This window comes from Melitaea cinxia, chromosome 21 (genome assembly GCF_905220565.1).
Source record: "Melitaea cinxia chromosome 21, ilMelCinx1.1, whole genome shotgun sequence".
NCBI classification, from domain to species: domain Eukaryota; kingdom Metazoa; phylum Arthropoda; class Insecta; order Lepidoptera; family Nymphalidae; genus Melitaea; species Melitaea cinxia.
The window spans coordinates 10,318,437-10,343,307 of record NC_059414.1 but is presented as its reverse complement, the minus strand read 5'-3'; the positions used below and the strand labels follow the sequence as shown (position 1 = coordinate 10,343,307).

The 24,871-nt window shown below is 34.9% G+C and overlaps 1 protein-coding gene across 1 annotated transcript in view; it reads right to left on the bottom strand.

The window, feature by feature from the left end:
• Positions 1 to 24,871, bottom strand: part of LOC123664093 (rho guanine nucleotide exchange factor 17) — an 89,731-nt gene that overhangs the window by 3,060 nt on the left and 61,800 nt on the right. The window contains exons 3-19 of the mRNA XM_045598706.1: positions 17,491 to 17,568; positions 14,289 to 14,471; positions 13,859 to 14,087; positions 13,197 to 13,509; positions 12,570 to 12,661; positions 11,721 to 11,943; positions 11,512 to 11,603; positions 10,879 to 11,009; positions 8,987 to 9,147; positions 8,312 to 8,404; positions 7,775 to 8,025; positions 6,351 to 6,371; positions 5,010 to 5,190; positions 4,414 to 4,481; positions 3,697 to 3,833; positions 1,870 to 2,059; positions 105 to 275 (exon numbers count right to left, since the gene is read on the bottom strand). Of these exons, the coding sequence (XP_045454662.1) occupies positions 105 to 275; positions 1,870 to 2,059; positions 3,697 to 3,833; positions 4,414 to 4,481; positions 5,010 to 5,190; positions 6,351 to 6,371; positions 7,775 to 8,025; positions 8,312 to 8,404; positions 8,987 to 9,147; positions 10,879 to 11,009; positions 11,512 to 11,603; positions 11,721 to 11,943; positions 12,570 to 12,661; positions 13,197 to 13,509; positions 13,859 to 14,087; positions 14,289 to 14,471; positions 17,491 to 17,568 (2,614 nt within the window). The remainder of the gene's footprint in view (positions 1 to 104; positions 276 to 1,869; positions 2,060 to 3,696; positions 3,834 to 4,413; positions 4,482 to 5,009; positions 5,191 to 6,350; positions 6,372 to 7,774; positions 8,026 to 8,311; positions 8,405 to 8,986; positions 9,148 to 10,878; positions 11,010 to 11,511; positions 11,604 to 11,720; positions 11,944 to 12,569; positions 12,662 to 13,196; positions 13,510 to 13,858; positions 14,088 to 14,288; positions 14,472 to 17,490; positions 17,569 to 24,871) is intronic.

The window sequence follows — 24,871 nt, the reverse complement described above, 5'->3', positions numbered from 1 at the left end:
AGAAAGAGATAGACTACATTTCGTTTGTTCCGCCGTCGTTTACATTTGGTATCTCTCCTCGTTGAACAGACTATAGTGATATTGGAACAAGGTGTCGGCGTTACCGGTGAGCTGCGGCACGGCGAAGGCGCCGGAGCGCTTGTCGGGCGCGGCGTGCAGCGGCGCGGTGAGCAGCACGCCGGCGCTCGTGCCCACCCACAGCGTGTCGCGGTGCGCCAGCAGCGCCGTCACGCGCAGGCACGCCGCCTTGTGCTGGCGGATGATGTCGTCGCAGCCTGCGGGGACAAACCAGCTCAGGTGCTTGGCTTTATCGTCATTACAGCCTATACAGTCCACTGCTGGACGTACGCCTCCACAAGTTCGCACCAAAATGGCGTGAACTCATGTGTGTTGCCCACAGTCACCACGCTGGGCAGGCGGGTCGGTGACCGCAGGGCTGGCTTTGTCGCATCGAAGACGCCGCTGACCGTCTTCGGCCTTGTGTATTTCAAAGACAGCAGTTCGATGGTTATCCCGCCACCGGTCGGCTTTTTAAGTTCCAAGGTTGTAGCGGAACTGTGTTATCCCTTAATCGCCTCTTACGACACCCACGGGAAGAGAGGGGGTGGCTATATTTTTAATACCGTAGACACACAGTACAGTACAATAGTTTTGCTTTATATAATAATAATAATATACTTTATTTTACACCAAAAACAGGAATAATGCGCAGTAAAAAGGAAACAAGGTACAAGGGGCGGTTAGGGGCGGTTGTTATGTTGTTTGTATTTAGTTGTGTAGTGTGTGTTTACTTAAGATAACTAAACACGTTTCTGTTATTAAACACGAGTATTTGTAGTTAGGAAATTAAAATACTTATAAAAATATTTTATTAGTTATTTCTAAAATGGAACTTATCATGAGTTATATAGAAATTAAAAAAAAAAAAAATAACGGGTTGCACTCCGGGAGTGCCGGCAGAAGTGAAAATTTGAATATTAACGTTGTGCATTTTTGATATTTTGGAATGGTTAAGGAATATTTTGCACGAATTGCTTTAATTATCAGTAGAAAAGTGCTATTATTTATGTGGTAAAAAGCAATATTTATTTATTGCGCTATTAGAATTATTACAATTATTTTAATGGATGCGCGTGGCACACTGTAATACAAACACACGAACGTGCTAACGTCTAAACGAAACTTTAGGCGTTGGTATACATTTTCGCCGCACGGTAGAAAGAGATACTTTGAGAGATACTTTCTCTTCTACGCCGCCCGGCGGTCTACGAATCGTCCTCTGTCTTACGAATTTTCGATTAGGCTACGTTTCCTGTAGACTGATGTGATCAGCTGACCCGAGTTTATTACCTATCACAAAAAAAGTGCACAACGTCGCTAAAGGAGTATTCACTTCATAAAAAAATTATAGTAAAAAACGAATTTGTTTTAGGCCACACAACTGAAATAAAACTTACGAAACGTAACTCTCTCTTTTTATCTTCACTAAGTTATATTTTCCTCTCAACTTCACCTCGCCCGATCACACTTTTCGTAAAACTCTCGTCACGCATTCACCAGCTTACCCCAAGTCAAGCGTGCGTAAAGAAATTCATTTCGAAAAGAAAGGAAAAGCTGCTATGAACAGATCACACAACTGAAATAAAACTTACAAAACGCAAATCTCTCTTTCTATCTTCACTAAGAAATACTTCTCAACTTCGCCTCGTCCGATCACACTATTTGTAAAATTCTCGTCACGCATTCACCAAGACATATCTCCCTTTCAACTTGCGTTCGCCCCGCCGATCGCACTCTCCGCAACGCTCTCGTCACGCATCCGCCAGCCTAGTCCCCGGGAGCAGCGCGCTGGGGGCAGTCGCGCCGTACCGTGCAGCATCTTGGTGACGTGCGGCGTGAGGCTGAGCTCGGCCAGCAGCTCGCGGCCGGCGGCGGGGGCGGCGGGCGCGCGGTAGCAGCGCAGCGCGGCGGCGTTGCGCAGCGCCAGCCACACGGCGCCGCGCGCCACCGCCATGTGGCTGATCGGCTTCTCCGAGCTCAGCTGGAATGTCTCGTCCACCTGCGCATCCACATGCGAGCTTATATTTAATAGATATGTAGATAGATACTCTTTATTGTACACAACAACGATCAATACAATAACATATCTTAATATATATAAATCTCGTGTCACAATGTTTGTCCTCAATGGACTCCTAAACCACTTAACCGATTATAATAAAATTCGCACACTATGTGCAGTTCGATCCAACTTGAGAGATAGGATAGTTTAAATCTCAAATTATAGTCGCAATTTTAATTTATTGCTAATTATTTGTCTGTTATTATTTGACAGTCACAATTATCTGTTAACTCCAAATGATTCTAACAGATGTCGATACCTTTCGACTGGGTTGAGTAAGTAATCAATAGATGGCGCTGCTATGGTAAATCTACGAACGTGTCATATAAGCTACATTTTAACGAAAGGGCTGGATCAATTTTTAAGTTAAGTTATAAAGGGGAAGGGATTTATAACATATTGCAAAACAACGTTTTCGGGGTCAGCTAGTCTATAATATAAAAATGAGTCGCTGAATGTGTTGCTAAGCGCAAAACTCGAGAACGGTTGGACCGATTTCGCTAATTCTTTTTTTTAAATATTCCTTGAAGTACGAGGATGGTTCTTACGGAGAGAAAAATTCAAAAAAAAAATTTAATTTCCTGAAAAAGTCTAAAAACAACACTTTTCTATACTCCCACACAAAAGATTTGTGATAATACTTAAAAGTCACTGTTAGGCGATACGAAGTTCGCCGGGTCAGCTAGATACAAATAAAAAAACAGTGTACAAAGGCGGTCTTATCGCTAGAGTAGCGATCTCTTTCAGACAACCTTTGGGCATATAGGACACAGCGTAGTGAAAAAGCGGTAGGGAAGTGTACACAGAGAAGTGATAATTAGTGTCACCTAGAACAATATCAACTATCGAATACAAATACACATACTTATACAATATTATTAATAATAATAATAATATATTATTTTTTTTATACCACTAGGTCGGCAAACAAGCGAACGGCTCACCTGATGGTAAGTGATTACCGTAGCTTATAGATGCCTGCAACACCAGAGGCATCGCAAGGGCGTTGCCGACCCAATCCCCAATACCCCCAGGACCTCTGGACACCTTACTCACCATCAGGAACACAATACTGCTTGAAAACAGTATTATTTCGCTGTGATCTTCTATAAGATCGAAGTACTACCCCAGTCGGGCTGCTCTATATTTTGAGCAGGAAATTCCTGCTGTGCCCTACCGCAGTTCAAAGTATTCATATTGAAGTATTAATATTAAAGAAACCGTTTTTTTATGTTTCTACCCTGCACACATTATATTAAACAATATTTTAATGAAATTTTATACAAGCGGTTATCAAACTTTATCTCATAGACCACTTTGAAAATGTTGCTGGTTCCAGTGGATCCTGCACCTACATTTCTACCATATTCCAAAAACTCAACAAAAACTGTGAAGATTAGATCTAACCATGAAATCTTGCGTTGCGGCTGAGTTCGCTTTGCAAGTCACGACACATTGTACTGAATACAGTACTCGTGTGGAGTATGCAAATTTTTAGATGTCAGCTAAACAGTCACAAAGCTTCTGAAAATATTATCTACCTTTATCTATATATGAAGCCAAGCTCTCAATACCTGCAAGGTGTGCGGGTTTATAATCTTGATGGAGGAGTGCGCGGCGCACCACAGCTTGCCCTCCGACAGCAGCATGCTGCTGACGGGCGCCGCGTTCGACCCCACCGGGATACTGCAGCGCTCCGACCACGAACCATCTTCACACACACCAAAAACAAAAACTATCTCAGAACAGCCTTTAAAAGCACTTTTGGATCGTTTCTGTACAAATTAAAATTATAATCGCCATTTGAAAATATATTATTATTGGTATCATAACATCCTAGACACGACATTACACGTATATCTGTTTAAGAAATAAAGTAACCTGTACAGTTGCAAAATTAAAATAATATTAAGGAATTTATATTAGAGTTATTGGAAAACTTAAAATTATATTCACTTTACAATAATTGACTATAGTTAAATGTGAAGCTACCACCGATTCGGAACATAGATTCGGCGAGAAGAATCGGCAAAAAATTACGCATTAAATCTTTAAATAAACAGTCATCACCTCCCCCACACAAAGGTTCACCACTGAGTTTATTTTAAATCGCCCAACCAATAGACGACTAAGATGAACGTCCATTGAATACTAAATTGAACTAAATTGAATACTTTCTTGGATTAAGAAGATTGAAAGTTTTTAATTCACATAGAAAAACGTCTTATCCACGGTTTATGACAGGCAAAATTGTTGTTAAATTATTCATCGTATTACAAATGTTCCGTTACCTATATCTCTGCAATATACCACCAGATCACCGTTTCCCAGCGCCACAAAAACTTTTCCCTCAACGAAACTGTAACAAAAAGTAGTGATTAATATTTGATACTATTAACATTGAAATATATATGAATATATAAACTTTGTCACTTACAAACTGCGTCACTTTTTATAAAATAATTGTAGGTAATATTCAAGATATGCGTGAATATCACAATCTGTGTGATAAGCTGTGTGGCTACGGCAGTAAGGAATATAGCCACCCCATCTCTTCCCGTGGCTGTCGTAAGAGGCGACTAAGGGATAACACAGTTCCACTACCACCTTGGAACTTAAAAAGCCGACCCATGGCAGGATAACCATCCAACTGCTTGCTTTGAAATATACAAGTCGAAGACGGGCAGCAGCGTCTTCGGTGCGACAAAGCCAGCCCTGCGGTCACCGACCCGCCTGCCCAGCGTGGTGACTGTGGGCAACACACATGAGTTCACGCCATTTTGGTGTGAACTTGTGGAGGCGTATGTCCAGCAGTGGACTACGATAGGCTGAAGTGATGAATATGCAAGATAATACAACTGAAAAATAATTTTTTACCAATACTCACACAATGGAATGCACTCCAGAATTATGTTGTAATTTGACTTTGTTCTTCTTAATTCGTATATTGTCTAAGCAGTTGTAGACATGTATACAGCCGTCTTCAGTGCCAAGCCACATCGTAGGTTGATTGGCTGTTGTAGCGCTGTCTTCTGATGATTGGCGACTCGCTGGTGATGAGAGAGTACCTATGCGATCAAGAACGGTATTTAATATTACCGATTCTAGTATCATTGTTTGAATTTTCTCATCTAACTTTGTAAAGTTGTGTAGCGACATCTATTTAGCGGCATACAAACTAGACAAAACTGACGTATCCTACATCGCGCTATCAAAGCTATCAGTGATTGAGTATATATACAAGAACCCGACAACAATCGTTGGGGGCGTTAGCCCGCCAGACTCAACACCCTCTAGCTGGAGGATCCTCCCCTTGCGATGGTGAATGAGGAACTTAACAACCTATACCATCGCATTCTCCAAAGTTGATAAACTTATAAACTTCACGATAAGTGACGTAACATGTCTTAACACAGTTTAGATGGGAAAATTGTAAAAATACTAATTTTGTTTTGTGAATTTTATTAAGCTAATCAAAGAGAAATATGTAATCAATCAAGTTAGAATAAAAATAGATAATGAGTTAGGTTCATAGATAGATAGATAGTTATAAATATCTTAATAATGTTAATTATTTTTGACGACTGCTCTGGTGTAATGTTGCGTGTGCCGTGTCGGCGGCGCCTAAACACCGACGGTCGCGAGTTCGATTCTCGCACGGAGTGGATATTTGTGTTTATACAAATATTTATGTCATGTCTGGTTATTAGTCCTTGTGGGTTGTTATCATGTACACCTGATAGCGATTGTCACTCATAGTAGGGAATGTATCCGCCAACCCACATTGGAGCAGCATGAAAAAAGGCCTACACCCAGCTGTAGAGTAATAATTAGCGTACAATAAATTAATTTTAAAAACAAATTTCTGTAATAATACTTAAACTTCATATAAATATGCTTTAGTATTTTGTTTATGTAGTATATATTATTATATTGTATATCATTTTGCTTGTTAACTATATGCCAATTCTTTATCAACTGTTTGTACACTTCCCTACCGCTTCTCTTTTTCTACGCTTTGTCCTATGCCCAAAGGTTGTCTGGAAGAAATCGCTCTTAGCGATAAGACCGCCTTTGTATATCTTTCTTTGCATGTATCACCTTTTTTTTGTAATGTTTCTTTGTGGTGTACAATAAAGAGTATTTATTATTATTATTATTTTTATTATATGCTTAACTAAAAACACAGATTATAAATATATTTTAAAAGTGAAAAAAAAAATCATACCAGCTATCACGCGTCCATGAACTAAGTTGCATTGAAAGTTTTAAAGGTGTTTTATGATTAAATAGTAGGAAAACATGCATAGATAAAACACAGACACAGGATTTAAGAAAATTAAATCAGACATACTACTAAATAATACAGACATACTGTGTGGCTACGGTACTGTATTGTGTGGCTACGGTACTAAAGAATTTAGCCACCCCCTCTCTTCCCGTGGGTGTCGTAAGAGGCGACTAAGGGATAACACAGTTCCGCTACGACCTTGGAACCTAAAAAGCCGACCGGTGGCGGGATAACCATCCTACTGCTGGCTTTGAAACACACAGGTCGAAGACGGGCAGCAGCGTCTACGGTGCGACAAAGCCAGCCCTGCGGTCACCAACCCGCCTACCCAGCGTGGTGACTATGGGCAAAACACATGAGTTCACACTATTTTTGGCGTAAACTTATGGAGGCCTATGTCCAGCAGTGGACTGTGATAGGCTGTAATGATGATGATGATGAAATCAGACATATTTTTAAGAATTGCTTAGTAAGGTTAAGAAAAATTTACTGGTTACGAAGGTGTGCAATTATTTGATATGGTTATGGAAATAATTTGGTGTTAATGGGCTCAGTTAACTCGACATCTTAAGGATTTTAAACATTTTTTTTTTAACAAACAACAATGTACAGATTACAGTGCAGTTTTGATATGAAATGTAGTTTAACGTAACAAAGTAGGAAAAATAAGAAAGGATTTACTAAGATGACGAGTCAACTTGAACGATAACTAAAACATAAATTTACTGTTTTATAGCAATTGTCGGAATAAGAGTGCTCAAAATATGAAGCAGTCTGCTCAAAATATGGAGCAGCCCGACTGGAGTAGTACCTCGACCTTACAGAAGATCACAGCTAAATAATACTGTTTTCAAGCAGTATTGTGTTCCTGTTGGTGAGTAAGGTGACCAGAGCTCCTGGGGGGATCGGGGATTGGGTCGGCAACGCGCTTGCGAAGCTTCTGGTGTTGCAGGTGTTCTATAAGCTACGGTAATCGCTTACCATCAGGTGAGCCGTATGCTTGTTTGCTGACTTATGGCCAGTTTCAATACTCTATCTATCTCTAAATTTGCTTACTAGCGATAGATTTTTGACACAATTTATATGGAGTTAACGTCAAAATTCTATCTCTAGTAAGCAAATTTAGAGATAGATAGAGTATTGAAACTGGCCATTAGTGACATAAAAAAAAGAGTATGTCGAATCCTAAAAATATTAGAAGTTAAGGAAACGATGAATTAAGGTAATGATCATTGTGTTTCTAAATTAGTTCGATTACTTTAAAGGAAAAGAGTGCAATGTAAGGAGATAAGTCAAGAAACACACTGAAGACAAAATTAAATTTTATATTTCTAACAAATAAGAACCAGAAACTAACTAACCAGATGTTATCCCCATAGCTTGTTTGTCTACCGCTGGATTTGAATTGGATTTCATCACAGGATGTACTGGTACGTTCTGACCAGTGTGTGGAGTACTGAGACTCTTGCTATGGTTCGGAGTGAGCGTTCGATGGTTCCCAAGAGTCAGGTTCTGGAGACGAAGGCTGGCTGACTCTTGGCTCCTCTCGGACTGAGCATCCTGGTTCTCGCTGGTTGATGAGCCGTCGTCTTCATCATCACTTGATGATGAGCTGAATTCAAAATTTATATATGTGATTTGTTGTATATGTGATTTGTTTCTATCTGATATACCTATGTAGTGATTAGTTAAGAATACCAATCAGGAATTAGAATGATATTGTACTTTTTTCCTTTTACATATAAGATTAGGCAAAGTTGATACAATAAATTAACAATAAGCAATTAATTAAAAATGTGGCGACAGGATTCAAAAGCCACTATGCCACAAAGAACAGTATAAATAAACAAAAGTAAGTTATAAATTAAATGAAATTAAAAAAAAAAATATTCAAATACCTGTCTAGTCGAATGTTTTTGCAACTCTCGTCTGGGTCAGATATGCTAATACCGGGTTTTGTGGAACCAGTACTATTTAAGGAACTTGTGCTTCTGTAAATAAAACAGCGTAATTATTAATTTAACGATTTAAAAAGCACATACATACAACACAAGCATTAGGTCGCTTACCGTAGGAACAAACAATCGTGTGTGTGTGTGTGTGTGTGTGTGTGTGTTATATTGATTTATTTATCCTTTTTTAGAATTGTTATTATTTGTATACAATACTAACTAAATTAAACATTAAAATCATAAATGACACAAAAAAAAATGAATTATTTTACAACAATAAGTAATATTAATTCATTTTAAGTTGTACAGGTGAAGTAGTATTTCTGAATTATCTACGACTGCTTGCATTTTTTCGATTATAGCTATTTAGGTGTTTTTTTTTTTTAATTTACTAAAAATTAGGGATCTTATGGCCTGAAGTAAAACTTCTTTAACTTCTACAGTAATATAAGAAACGTAAATCTCTCTTTCTATCTTTACTAACTTATATCTCCCTTTCAGCTTCCGTTCGCCTCGTCCGATCACACTTTTCGTAACGCTCTCGTCACGCATTCACCAGCTTACTCCCCAAGTCAAACGTGCGTAAAGAAGTTTATCATCAAAGTTAATAATGATTCTTACGGTATATCCAACGTCTGCTGCCTGGTTAGCGCTGGCGCCGGCGGGACACACGCCACACACAGTATCCTCGCGTTGCAGACGCCGTTGCACGATGTTACTTGCGGCTTAGGAGATAGCGTCAGTACACAGACCTGGCCGACATAGCCGTCACTGTTGCACACCTAAAATATGAAAATAATTAGCGTTTTATTATAAATACATTAATTAAAACTATGTGAACATTTTTGAATATCATATCAAAAATTGACCGCTCCAGCGGGATCCGAACCCGCGTCTCCGACTTACCGTGTCGGCGCTCTAGCCAACTAAGCTATGGAACGATGTACCCGCTGGATCGAAATTTTTGATATGATGATTTTTATTTTCGGTTTAAGTGAACCGATCAATTTCTGATACCGGTCAATTTTTGATATGATATTCAAAAATGTTTAGAATTCCTAATGTGTGGGTAACACAAAAATAAAATCGTACATATTAAAACTATGTAAATTAGAAAAACGCCGACGCCGCGTTGGCGCAACGGTCACAGCCATGGATTGTATCTGTTGCGCTGGCGGTTGCGGGTTCGATCCCCGCACATGACAAACATTTGTATTGGCCATACAGGTGTTTACTGTGGTCTGGGTGTTTGTGCAGTCCTTGTGGGTCTCCCCACCGTGCCTCGGAGAGCACGTTAAGCCGTCGGTCCCGGTTGTTATCATGTATACCTGATAGCGATCGTTACTCATAGTAGGGAATATATCCGCCAACCCGCATTGGAGCAACGTGATAGATTAAGCTCTGATCCTTCCCCTACATGGGGAAAGAGGCCTATGCCCAGTAGTGGGATACTACAGGCTGAAGCGTAAATTAGAAAAAAATTAATTAAGTACCACTAAAATTACTGATTTTAAAATATAAATGCATTAAAATTTTAATAAAGTTAAGATAATTCAATAAAAATGATAATTTTCATATGTGGTTAATGGATTACAGACATAGAAATGAGTAGATATAATAATCTAGACTTAAACGTTCAATATATCTATTTTTATTTTAAGACAAAATGCAACATCTGAAGGAGAAAGCTAATATAATTTCCTAAATTACTTTGATGATATTTGGTATGGTCAAAAATTATTTTTGAAATATAGCAGACGAAAGAAAACTTTTTCTCTATTTTTCTAATGTTTCTTTTTAACCGACTTCCAAAAAGGAGGAGGTTCTCCATTCGACTGTATTTTTTTATGTATGTGACATCAGAACTTTTGACTGGATGGACCGATTTCGACAAAAATATTTTTAATCGAAAGGTGGTGAGTGTCATTTGGTCCCATTTAAATTTATTACAGATCTAAAAACTACCTTTCGAGTTATATCTAATAATGCGTTTTTACTTGACGCTTTTTTCGTCGACCTACGTTGTATTGTACCGCATAACTTTCTACTGCATGTACCGATTTTGATAATTCTTTTTTTGTTGGAAAGGGGATATCACTAGTTTGTTGATATACCATGATAAGGAAACCAGGATTTGATGATGGGATCCCAGAGAAATCGAGGGAAACTCTCGAAAATCCGCTCTTTTTACTGGGTGTACCGATTTTGATAATTTTTAATTTAATCGAAAGCTGATATTTATCATATGGTCACATTTAAATTTCATCGAGATCTGATAACAACTTTTGGAGTAATCTTTGATAATGCGTATTTACTTGATTATTTTTTCGTCTACCTAGGTTGTATTACTTGTCGATGTAATTGAAGTCGGTTTTTTTTTTCGTTTGCCAGCAAACACAATTATTAATAATACAGTATCTCCACTTCGTACTACAACGATTTGGATCAATTTATTAGATTTTTTTTATGTGTCCGCGTTCTAATATTATGTATGTATATACTGAAAGGCCTACCCAAACATCAGGCGACTGTCCTTTCGGTGGGAGAGTGGGCGCAGCGCACGTGAACTGCAGACCGGCGCGAGTCTTGCGTATCGGGACCGGGGAGAGGAATTCGGGAGCTGGCCTTTCTTGACCATATACACCTGAATTAAACCCAAAATTTAAATAAAATATTAAAGCGAAAAGGTTGTTTGAATTGTTATTGGCTTCTAACAATTCGACTTTAAAACATTTTTGTTGTTTAATGCTGTGAGAAAAAGTATAGGTATGATATGTTACATCATAAGTAAAGAATTAACAATAAAAGCGGATGAAGCTTCGAAACACACATTGAACCTTTCTGGGAAAGTTTTCAAAATCACAGCTAAAGAGCATGCTTTCAAGCGTTTTTGTGTTCGTGTGCTAAGTAAGGTGGCCAAAGCTCCAAGAGTGGGTCGGGGCTTTTAGTGTTACAGGCATCTGTAGGCTATAGTAACCGTTTACCATCACGTAGATCGTACACACGTTTACCGACCCCGCCATATAAAAAAAAACTCGTCCTAAAACTTGACTATGATATGATGTTTTTAGATCTTCTTCAGAACATCATATGTTAAGGATTGTATCAAAAATGAAAACTCAGAAGAGATATATAATTATACTTACATAGCTTCTGTTTGGTCTCATTTATCAGTTCCTCCCAATTACTCCTCTTCTCGGTTTTAGGGAATATTATCGTAAGATTTTCTGGTCCACTTCTGAAATAGCGTTACCCCATGTTAGTTAGCTTAGATTAGGTTGGGCTCTTACAAATAAAAATGTACTTTAAATTTCTGAAGAAATAATTAAAGCTCATACAACACAACAATACTTACGAGGTATTGAGTCTGATCTCCATGTAACAGAGCTGCGTATCACTGTTCTGCCTCTCAGACAGCTGTCGGTTCACAACATGAAGCATCTCTCGAACTAATTCTTCAAGTTGGTTGTGTTGGGTGTGCAAGGCTGCCACGTGTTCTGATATTTGCGTTAATGTGTTCACATCTTCTGTTAAAGTTTCTACTTCGTGCATTATTCGACGTATGTTTTCATCTTTTGCTGAAATATCATGACATTAAAATTTCGTAGATTTTATTTTACACCTCAGAGATCAAAAAATTGAAGATCGCATCCAATTTCTTATAACTCTAATAAGACCCTCGTTCTTCCTCGACCCTCGACCTTCCGATTACAACTTGCATTGTATGTAGAGGCAATAACATTATATTTAATGACAAACATAATACTTGAATCAGAGTAATTCACCCTCATTAAAAAGTAACCAAATCAATCTGTATTATTTGATACAATTGTAACGTCATTAAAAAAATAATTAAATTAAATTTGATATCCGACTATTTAAAGAAATAATTGGTACGATTTAAAGACCTTTGTTGTTACAAATAAATAAAATTAGAGTGTGATGTACATATTAACATTTTTTACAATTTTTGTCTTTCTGTCTATCTGTTGGTTCCGGCTAATTCCTGAAACGGCTGAACCGATTCAGACGGGACTTTCACTGGCAGATAGCTGATGTAATAACTTAGGATACTTTTATTTTAGAAATTTATTTATTTTGTATCTCTATGAACTGAACAATAATTTATTTCAAATTCCACGCAGCCAAAGTCGCGGGCATAGCTAGTGGATAGCTAGTAGTATGATATATTTATGTAACTCACCCTTAACGATTTCCACATCTGTTAACGATATCCTCATTAGAAGTTTATACTTGTTGCCTTCCATCTGACTCGCTATACTGCTTTGATATGTTCTGTAATACAAAAAGTATTTATTGTATTCTATTGATGATACTAGAAAGTTATTCTGTGACATAAAAGTCTCAAGGAAAATTACCGTCAGTTTTGTTTACTTCAAATATAAAGGATTATAGATTCTCGCATGTTACATAAAAAAACTTCAGAAAATTTCAGGTTAGACTGTTTTTTCTACATTAGCAGCAAAGTTCAAGACATTATTATTGACATCAAATTAATGCAGTAAAAATTGAAAATATTAAAAATACCAAATCAAAAAATTGTCAATTCTATATCAACTTAGTATTGCATTAAAAAAAGATGTTATTTACTGACATGCAGAAAAGCTGCAAGCGATAGACAATACAAAAGTCCATGTTTATTACCTACTATTACTACTCTTAAGGTACAATAAAATACCAACAAAAGCAGTCATTTAGCATAACATAGGCTTAAAACTGAACTTGTAAGTAGTAGCAATAGTTTATGCTTCTGTTGACTGAATTTTTGTGTATAGCTTTTATAAATGTATATATAAATGACAAAACTTACGGAATAGGTTTCTTTATAGTTCCAGTTCGTCTTTTAACGCTAGTTATAAGAAGCATATCGTTGAATAGAAAGAGTGCTCTTTCCTTAATGGTTCCTTGTGCTGAAGGCATCGTGACCATTTCGTGTCTTATAAATGTTCGATCCGCTATCACCAAATTCGATAGTCCTTCAATAATTTGTTCAAGATCCCTCAGAGTCTGTTGTTGTTGTTCCAATTCTAAGCTTTCTCTCTCTGTGCAGTTTATTAGCTCCAAAAGTTCGTGAATTTCCTTTTGAGCTTCGAGAAGCAACTTGTGGTCCGGATGTGATTGATCTGTGAATTAAATTACCAAATACCAATGCCACATTACAATGTCGACTTAAATAGGTGCGATAGTATAAAAGTTTTATGTTAGTTCTATATATAATACCTATATTTACAATAGAAACATTTAGACGTTTAATCGTCTGGCACGGAATGATCCAGATGAATCATTTTAAAACTGAATATTTATAAAACTAAACCGTTTCAAATGAAAACACCAGACTTAAATCAATTCCACCCTGGAACGATGATACAATGACGAGAGGTTATTCACACCTATTCAATGTATACAACTTTTATATATTATGTGTCGAAAGCTTGTTACAGAAATGAGAAGTATTGTCTAAATATTATGTACCTGTGTGTTTTATCAGCCTTTCGATTAAAAGTTTGTAACTCGGAAATTTCTGTACTGGTTTTATAAGGAGGTTGTCCAGTGACAGTTTTCCTTTGTGGTCCCTCGCCATAGCGTCCAGGAATTTTGCAAAAGCTGGCCTCGATGCCGCTGCGTTCTTTATCGTTTCTTTCGCTTTCTTCAGATTGTTGATAAAGGACATATACGTGTCCATTACGGTGGGTTTGGTAAACTAAATAATAAATACATATACATCAGTTTTATGACACTCTGATATTCATTCAAATATTTAATCAGTATTAATATTTAAAAAAAAAAGTGAAACTATATTAAATTCCAATTAAACACTAAGATTTTGAATCTACACACGATATTTCTTAATAGCTTTTAATTTTTGTATCTTTATAAGAACCTAGGACTATTTGGACTTTACCACATCTAAGAAGACGTCTCCAACTTTTTGTTGCAAATCCCATTGTTCCAGTCTCCTCCTCAGCTGCTCCAGGAATACTTGATGAACGTTCAGGATCGCTGGAACTTGGTAAAATATCTCGTCCACGACGAACGCATCAAGAAGATTGGCATTATCTGGACTCTTTAGTGGTTGCAGGTATTTCTGAATAGAAACATAAAAGCACAAATATAAGCATATTTTTAACCGACTTCAAAAAAAGGAGGAGGTTACTCAATTCGACCGTATATACCTATATTTTTTTTAATGTATGTTCGGGGATAACTCCGTCGTTTATGAACCAATTTTGATAATTCTTTTTTTGTTGGAAAGGAGATATCCCTAGTTTGGTACCATGATAAGAAAACCAGGATCTGATGATGGGATCTCAGAGAAATCAAGGGAAACTCTCGAAAGTCCGCATAACTTTTTACTGGGTGTACCGATTTTAATGATTTTTAATTTAATCGAAAGCCGATGTTTATCATGTGCTTACATTTAAATTTCATTGAGATCTGATTAAAACTTTTGGAGTAATCTTTGATAATACGTATTTACTTGACAATTTTTTCATCTACCTACGATGTATTACTTGTCGATATAATTGAAGTCGGTTTTTTTTCATTTGCCTGCAAACACAATTATTTTAAATGATAATTACTCGAGAGAAAATTTGTATTGAGGCATCCTTTTCCGTTTCACAGAATCAGATTTATTACGCTCTACTTTGAAGGAATGTCCCGCAATATTAAGGATGTTTGTGATTTTACGAAATTATGTATCATATAAGAAGGGTAATTTATATCTTAGTAATCCTTTTTAGATTATATACATGAATCATTGCTGTGCCGTTGCAAATGGAACGGTGCAGCAGTGATTCGTGTGTATTGTAACATTTATTTATTTTAAAAAAATTGTAATAATTAAACTAACATAGTATGTAAGAAATATTGTTTACTAACCAAAATGAGTCACTGGTTACTTTAATAAAGAATATTATTATTATTATTATTATTATAGAAGGTAGAGAAACAAAAATATTGAAAACATTTTTAGATTGAAATACTCTTTTTAGGTAATATCGATAGTATGTGATATTTTGATTTATGCAAATTCTGTATTGAGAACCTTTTATGAAAGCACTAAAGACATCAAACAAAACTTGTTCTTCTTTTATATAGCTTTTATAGTATGTAAATAATACACGTACAGCTTTACTTTTAAATAGGTTAATCATATTTGAAGAGGGTATGGGCTTTATCAAGAAAGTGGAAATGACAAGGGAAAAAATTGCCAAACCAAGTTGCCGCGTAGGGTACGCAAAAAAAAAGATGCTGCATACATTTTAAAACTGAATGTAAATAAAGAAAATGTAATAGGTTGAACTAAAATAGGTCTGCACGTCTTAATAGTAAATTTTGGTTTTCTTGTGTTTACGCGAAGTTCACTTATTATAATGAAACAATTTTATGGCGGGTTATTAGGATTTTTAGGTAACCATAGTTGCTGTAAAGTATCCGAAACGTCGGGCATGTAAATAACCTAAGTTGTTTCATGATAATACTAAATTTGTGACATTTACGCCTTATCTTCTTTAATAAATTTTTTTATAGCTTCTCTCTTATACGTAGTAATTAAAAATTATGAACTCAGGTATAAGATAGATAATAAAATTAGTCCATACATTTAACTATTATATCTAAGCAATCAATTTAGCAATCTAGCGCTGCGTAATGCTACATCTGGGAGTAATACAATCAACAGCTGTGCCACTAAGTGCTGCGGTGAAGCGGAAAATTTGCCATCGTTGTAAAGTGTGTAAATGAAAATCATTTTAGTTAATGTGTAAAAATAGAATTCATTTACGAAGCATATGTGACGAAAATTTATATTTGAATATGGAATGCTATGACCTTATACAAAAATAAATAAATCATACTTTTTGGAAAATTTACTCTCGTGGCTGGAGTAAGGTATCGCTAATATAGTATTTAAGTAATGACTTTTGTATCTGTCACTAATTTTTTTTTTCGCAATTACATAAACTACTTGACAGCAATAAAGTCAACATCAAATTACGAATATCAAAATAAAGTTTTTTTCAGTGTGTGAATATTTGACAATTTCAATGTGTGGAATAAATGAAGAAAAGTTTGTTTTTTATTTATTTTTTTAAGATTAATAAAAATATACTATAGATACTCTTTTTTAATCGTCACACATTAAAAATAGCAGTTATAATGTTGAAATTAATTTAATAATCAGAGTCAAGTGTTTCATAAAAAAATATTCCCAAATTTTGTTTGTCTTTAATGTTCAATATTTATAAACAAATATCAAACAAGTCTATTCAAATAATTAATCGTTCAATTTGCCACTTAATCATATATGTATGTAATCAATTAATACCTCAATGCGATAAGGTGAATTTATACCATTTTCAAAAGCATTTGCCAGCCCTGATATTTCGTTGGAGACGTAAATATCATGAATTTGTCACCCGACACTTAATTTAGAACGGATGAACGGACAGAGTTATTATTATAATTTTATGATGCCCTTATAACTCAGGAAAGTGACATCTTAAATACGTACTAGAGTCAACTAAGCGAAAATACGCTTTATTGCAATTGAATACAGATCACAATTCTATTTGATAAGGTTTCCTTTGTAAGGGATGGAAATGGAAAATTTTTGGAAAACTCTACAATGTTACGAAATTTTAGTAACTGATTAAGTTGATAATATTATTCTGATGACTCGTGCGGTTTCACCTGCCATCTTTTTTCGCTATACTAATTATGTCTTATAGCTTATAAATTTCTTCAACAATTTCTAATCATCTTCAACAGGCTAAATTACTAAATTATTTGTCAACAAATAATTGCTTGTTTGTCGAGTTATTTTCCATAGGAGAAACGGCTTATGCTCAGTAGATGTTTTGAACTGTTTTAGATAAAATATTAAATCAAAGTGCTAAAATCATCTAACCTCAGTTGGAAACTAGGATAATTGTGGAGGTTTGGAAATTGTGAAGATAAGTGGACAGGATAGCCTAATAGAGATCCTGGTAAAATTCAACAGAATTTTAATGCAAAAGCTTGCTCAGTTAGTTTGAGTTTAAATGTACTACATCTAAGAAAAACCGTGACATATTTAATACCCATGTATCGTTCAGTTTTACCTTAACTAAAATCTCCAATGCCTCCACATAAGACTTTTCAGTCTCATATAATTCGACGACAACATGGGTCCTTGTGTCCTGTAACAAATACAATTTTATTTTATTTAATAAAAAGGTTACAATACATAGTGAAATATTAGAAACAATATCTAGCTATACTATTAATATATAAAAATCAAGAGCCTTCTCAATTTACTTTATTTTTTATTACACTTTTACAACGATAAAATATTATTGTTATTAAAAGATTTATATTTAAATAAAAAAGTGTATATATGTAGAAATGTTTGATAAATATCACACATTCTAAGTGTACTTTGTAACTAAAGTACATTATTAAGTAGCACTGTAATATTTTACTATCTGACTATTATTATTATAACCGAAAATTACGTAACAACATTTAACATTTTATATCATTGTTTCATTGTACAACAACAAAGCGCACTTTAGTAAACTGTCCAACAGCATAACGTTTGAAACTAACTTCGTAATAATTGATGAGATATTCATCGTAAAGCTATTAAAGACAATCGTTTATAGATTCGTAGCAACAACTTATTGTTAATGTATGGTATATGTACCTAAATGGTTGGAATCGATAGCAGAGAATGAAATGGCCACAATTATATTGGTTCGTACTCATAGACGAAATCTACGAATATACTTTTAACCATTGACCTTTAGTGGTTGATATTTTTATTTAACTTTAGTTTAAGCTCACGAGTATACTTATATTGAATGTCGATATAAATAAATAAAATGAAAATTTGTCCTTGTTTTCTGTTTCATACCGTCGTAAGCAGGCGTTTTGTATAAACAATATTCATCAACAATACACAACAATACTATAAAATCCAAACGTTTTCAATGAGACTGAAAAATGTGATTACAGCGTTTAAACCAGCTTTAATTTTAATATTAAAAATTGTCTATTTTAGAATTCATCTGTGCAATTAATATCCATGTGTTAATAAACAGTACTGCTTTATATTATTCTTTATTTGAGTTTTGTTTAAACGTATATTTATATATGTCTATTTATTATAATAAAATCTATAATTCCTCTCACCAAAACTTGATAGCTTATTGACAAGATCGTCTTAACATTATCTTTGTCTATAAGTTCCATAGCATAATAAAGCCTTAATAAATAAACAAAATTAAATGAAACCGGTAGCTTATCACAAAACGAAACACGTTTCAATATACCCGACATATTTCCCACATGACCGCGAGTATCATAAATTCATGATTTAAGATTCTAAAAGCCCTTATCTACTTCGACCTCGAAGGGCGATCGATAGCTCGTACAACGGTGTACTACATGTGTCTGCTACCGAAAAATCACACGGAAATACTTTTTAATTATTACGTACTCTCATTTAAATATTTTGAAGCGCCACTTGTGAATCTAATTGCTGATTTCAGAATTAAAAAATTGCAATAATAAAAATTTATCTTTTATGTCCTTTCTCTGATTAGTCAACTAATTTATGACTATAAATATTGCCGGCTATCTTGACTAGTAGATGGCTAAACGGTCCATCTATAATAAGCATTAGTGATATATGTATTTTTATGCCTTGTTTTCTTGTAGATCCTAAGTGGTGATTAGTCACGTGTTTTAACGATTAATAGCTTACAAATCACTGTCTGGTAATGTGTCCGGATAGTCGACCTAACGCCTCTTTGACAGCGACTACATAATATCAAAAGGTTAAAGCAGTTCTAAAAAAGCTAATGGTATTTGATTAAAAGGTAAAATTTAAAGTTAAGCTATGTGGCTACGACAGTAAAGAATAGAGCTTCTCTCTTTCCGTGGCTGTCGTAAGAGGCGACTAAGGGATAACACAGTTCCACTACCTTCTTGGAACTTAAAGCCGACCGATGGTGGCATAACCACCTAACTGCTGGCTCTGAAACACACAGGCCGAAGACGGGTAGTAGCGTCTACGGTGTGACAAAGCCAGCCCTGTGGTCCAACCCGCCTGCCGAGCGTGGTGGCTATGAACAACACACATGAGTTCACGCTATTTTTGGCGCGAACTTGTTTTTTTTTTCTTTTTATTTGGGAAAACAAACAGTATTACAATGGGTATTAATAACATCAGTATATAAACAAAAAGTACTTATCGTAATACCAACACCATTTACCACGGATTACCTCAAATATTAAAAAATATTGTGGATACCTATATCCAGCAGTGGACTGCGTTCGGCTGAAGTGATGATGATGATGATAAGTGATTTAAAGTTAAAGTTCTGTTTTTAAAAAAAGGTTGCACCTAATTGTAACATAATATTATATATTTTATAAATCATTAATTAGTTCATCTAGGTATGCATATTTATGCATAGATATACGTTTATATATTTCTATAAACATACATTTTTATACCTGTACTCAAATTAAGCATTAGGTTTATTATGAATTATACTAAAAAAATATCAGCACGTCAATTTCTTTAAACACTACTTGATTAAATGACCTTTTAATAAAGATCTATGTCTTTTATCAACTGGGTTAATCAACTATAGTTTTGGAGATGAGTTAAGATATAAAAAAGTACATAAAAAAAGATAAAAATATATAAACGTCACTCTAAAACAAACTTTTAAGTTTTGAGGAATGTCTTGTTTAGTCTTAGTTTAAATTAATGTGAAATGAATCAGTGAAAAACGATTAGCTTATCTTATTGACGTCGCATTGGTGCAGCAGTTATAGAACTGACGTTGACGTCGCGTGTTCGATCCCCGCTCGTGACAAACATTTGCATTGGCCATATATTTGTTGTGGTCTGGGTGTTTGTGCCTTTGTATTATGTGTATCTTCGGACCTTCGACACGGGAGAAAATCTTACTGGGGTCGTTGAGCGAGAACCGTTTATTATTTATTTATTATTTACCTCGTGTCCAAAGATCCAGTAAGAATAGCACGGTTGAGATCTTACAAGCAGGAAAATTATTAATATTTCGAAGTACGTTTTTGTTATTTACACCTTCGGTTAGTTCTATAATCGAAGTGATGACTATCACTCGATGATTGCTTTAGACGCGCTCATACGCTTTATTTCGGATTTTCCTTGTTGCGTAAATCGTGAAGCGCACTGCAGTTTCTGTGCTTTTTCTTGACCTATATTTTAATTTAATAATGTGAATATTTAGTTCATCAATGTGAGTCTTGTTTTTTGTATTTTTAATATCGTATTATACTTTACCTATCACAAATGGGTAATACGTATGTAGTCGCAAAATAATAATACAAACAAGTTTAAAAAATAATAGTTATTTCATAACAGCAGAGGTTTTTTTTAATAGATTTTCTATCTTGGGATAAAATTTATTAGTTTAACGACGCGTTGGCGTAGCGGTCACAGCACTAGCTGTTGCGCTGGCTATCGCGAGTTCGATCCTCGCTCACGACAAACATTTGTTTTGGCCATATACGGTTACCAAAACATTTTTTTTTTATATCACTAGGTCAGCAAACAAGCGTACCTGATGGTAAGAGATTACCGTAGCTTATAGACGCCTGCAACACCAGAAGCATCGCAAGTGCGTTGCCGACCCAATCCCCAATCCCTCCCAGGAGCTCTGGTCAACTTACTCACCAACAGGAACACAATACTGCTTAAAAACAGTATTATTTACCTGTGATCTTTGGGATATTGCCGAATAGAGGTTAACTTGAGGACTTTTTAGTGTTTAGACACATCTTCGACGGATCCATTAAAACAATAATTAGAAGAACTTTTGCTATAAATATTCATGGTGTTATCAAACCGTCTGGAATTAGTCATGACCGAATAGTGGCAAGAGAGTTGATGTACCAGAGTCTAACTGATTACCCAGAAAAGTATAACTACAATATGCAAGCTTTTCTGAACACTACACAGGAGTGATATGTACTATAAATAGGTACATTTATGATAATAATAGTAAACACTTAATTATTAACTTGTATTATATACCTCTACATAAATGACAAACGCTTCTGTTCAAACCGACACACCCCTTTAACGTGTTAATTATTCAAATATAATGTAAGCGACATGTCTCACCGTATTAACCAGTAAACACTAGGTATTGTAGGTGTTCATTGTTACGTCAATCTTACTTCGAATCTAGTGAAAGCAAAATAATAAAATCGTAACATTGTCCGAATAGGTATGATTGCAACATTGTCCTGTAAACATTGTTATGGTAATAAAATCTTTAATGTGTACACTTAGAGGTGTTAATCGTTTGCATTGCATCAGGTTAGAGCTTGTAATGGCGTCACTTAGTAGCGTTTCCAGGTTTATTATGGTCTCATGAGCTTAGGAATAATTGAAGTGTCTAAAGCTAGGGTTGCACAATCGTATTTGTCGCTCAAAGTTGAGCAGCATAGTAGTGAACATTTTGAAACTATTTAATTTTTGAATTATAAAGAACTGTGAACAGATAAAAAACATATTTCTATTGTATTATATGTTATAGAAAAAATGAGATAAAAAACCAATACGCAAGAGTTGGAATGCCTTCGAAACTGTAATACAAAGGCAGAGCGTACGAAAATGATTTTCAATTTTTTTTTTAAATTTCTACATATTAAATTTTTTTCACAACTATAGATAAAATAATATATATAGAATGAAGAAAGTAAAAGTCTAAATGAAAATTCTATCGCGTCAAAAATTCACATTTCGTAAGATTTTGTGATAATAAGATTCCTGATAGTATGATTTCGGCTACTTTTCATTAATTTTATTATTTTATTTTCAATTATTTATAAAAAAAATCTATTTAACTATAGATCATTAACAAGTATCACTTATCTTATCACGTATCGACATCTTGTTTTCTCAGTTCATTTGTAGAAGAACATATCATTAGGGCTAATGAGAAGGTCGGAGTTCAGTGATGGCCACCTTGCTCCAGAACGACACCCTTCGTTAACATCGCTTTAACCTTGATGGTGAGATTGTAAAGGCTATATTTTTAGATTGGAAATATTCTTTGGCTGTGTTAGAAACTCTTACGAATAGAACGACTATTAACACTGCCTTGCTAAGGTAAGTCAGTAACAGCTTTTCACTGCTTGTAAAATATATCATTAAACAGTTATTAATAATATTTCCTAAGCACAGCAGTGTATCTCTCGGCATATGGCAAACCTAGACGTTTTCAAAACTAAAAAAAGTCTTAGAAATCAATCGAAGTCAAACTTTAGGTGTATCCAAACGATTCCGGAACAAGGAAACAGGTACAAAAACACATTCAAATAATCAATCAAAGGCGTTCGATTCCCACTCATAACAAATATTTGTTAAAACTATACAGACAATTATAATAATATAGGTGTTTGTGTATTGTGTTTCCAGATCTCCGACACTGAAGTAAATTAAACTGGGATTCAAAGACGTAAGACGTTTATTTATTTCTTATCAAAATTTAGTCTTTGAGGAATTTAGATTTTCCTATATAATCGTATGTATGTACAAGATAGAGGATAATAAAATAAGATGGATTAAGTACATATGATTGTAATGTCAATCGAAAAGTACGTATAAAGTAACCGATATAAAATACCAATCGACATACTATTGGTGTAACAACAAGATACATTCAGTATGATGGCATCATTTTGCAAAAAAATATGAGTCTGTATTTTTATGCTGTTTTTATTACGGAGAATTTCATTAAATTCGATATGATTGGTTCTCAAGCGAGTCTTTAATTTGATTTCTAATTACAATCAACGAATGAATGTTCAGATCATTGTAAATCGAATTAACATTAAAAAAATATATGTTATTACACCCATTAATTTTATTACAAAGTATTAAAAGTAATAGGCAGTGTGTATGTATGGGTTAGATATAGCGACTAAATTTCCTTACGAACGAACACATTCTTACACACTAAGAAACACACACAAGCGGTCGTCTGTTCCTAAGGTAGGCAAATTAATGTCTGTCTTTTAGGTTACAGCTGGCTGAGTTTTAGGTACTTCTTTATATTTTATACGAAATGTACAGTACTAATAATTTGTTCGTCATTTTTTTATTTATAGCGGCAAAGGCGGTCTTGTTACTAAAAGTGATCTCTTACAGACAGCAGCCATCGATAGAGAAAATATAAAAAAAAATGTGTGAAAATTAATTACTTAAACAACATTTAATATACAATACCAGCATTTAATAAATAAAATTCGAATAAGCGTACAGTTTTTCTATAATAATGGGAAATGGATGGGATGGTTATGCATAATTGTGGCATAAATCAAGTCTGTGTTGATGCGAAATCGTGGCTAGTTTCTTCATTATTATTATAATAACGATTCTTGGTACGAATCATTACTTAATTTTTTGGTTTATAATCAGAGGAGGTGTACATATGAGTCTGGAAGTTAAATCCTTTACATTTTATAGCACAATATATTGATGATCTTATTGTTTATGTATTTTTGCTAGAATAATGGTAGTTTTCAAAGCAAGTAATTTATTTCGAAGTATTGAAATGTTTAAACTTCAAAACAAGTTTAATCGCGTTATAATTCAAAATTTGTGTCTCGATATCTTTTATGGTACAAAAGGTTCATCGACAACTTTATACTTATAATTACTTTGACACGGTAAATTCTCCATTGAATTTATGTTCTTTAAAATGTTATACATTTAATAAAGACTAACTCTCCCCATATTAAGTAATTTGTGTCTAGTAAAAACAATGTCGTAAGAGGCGACTAGGGATAACACAGTTCCACTACCACCTTGGAACGTAAAAAGCCGACCGGTGACGGGATAACCATCCAACTGCTGGCTTTGAAATACACAGGCCGAAGACGGGCAGCAGCGTCTTCGGTGCGACAAAGCCAGCCCTGCGGTTACCAACCCGCCTGCCCAGCGTGGTGACTATGGGCAAAACGCATGAGTTCACTTCATTTTTGGCGCGAACATGTAGAGGCCTATGTCCACTAGTGAGAAACGATTCGCTTACTCGTTGTTATCTGTAAGAAAATAACTTTTACTACTAAGACCGCCATTGCACATCCTTACTAATATTTTTAATGTGAATGTAAGTTTGTTTGTTACACTTTCACGCGAAAACTACTTAACCGATCAGCATGAAACTTTGTACACATATTCTTGTACGTATTAGATACTTCTAACACAAACATATTAACATAACATACACATAACAAACACATTAACATAGGATATTTTTTATTAAAAAAAAATCAATGCGAGCAAAACCGCGGGTAAAAACTAGTTTTCTTGTTTCTTATAAGTCTTGGAAAATATTGTATTCCTATAATGTGTACCTAAGTATCTAATAGGTAAATGAGTGATTGGCTAATCATTTAATAAATGTTGTAATGCTGGTCGCTTTTATA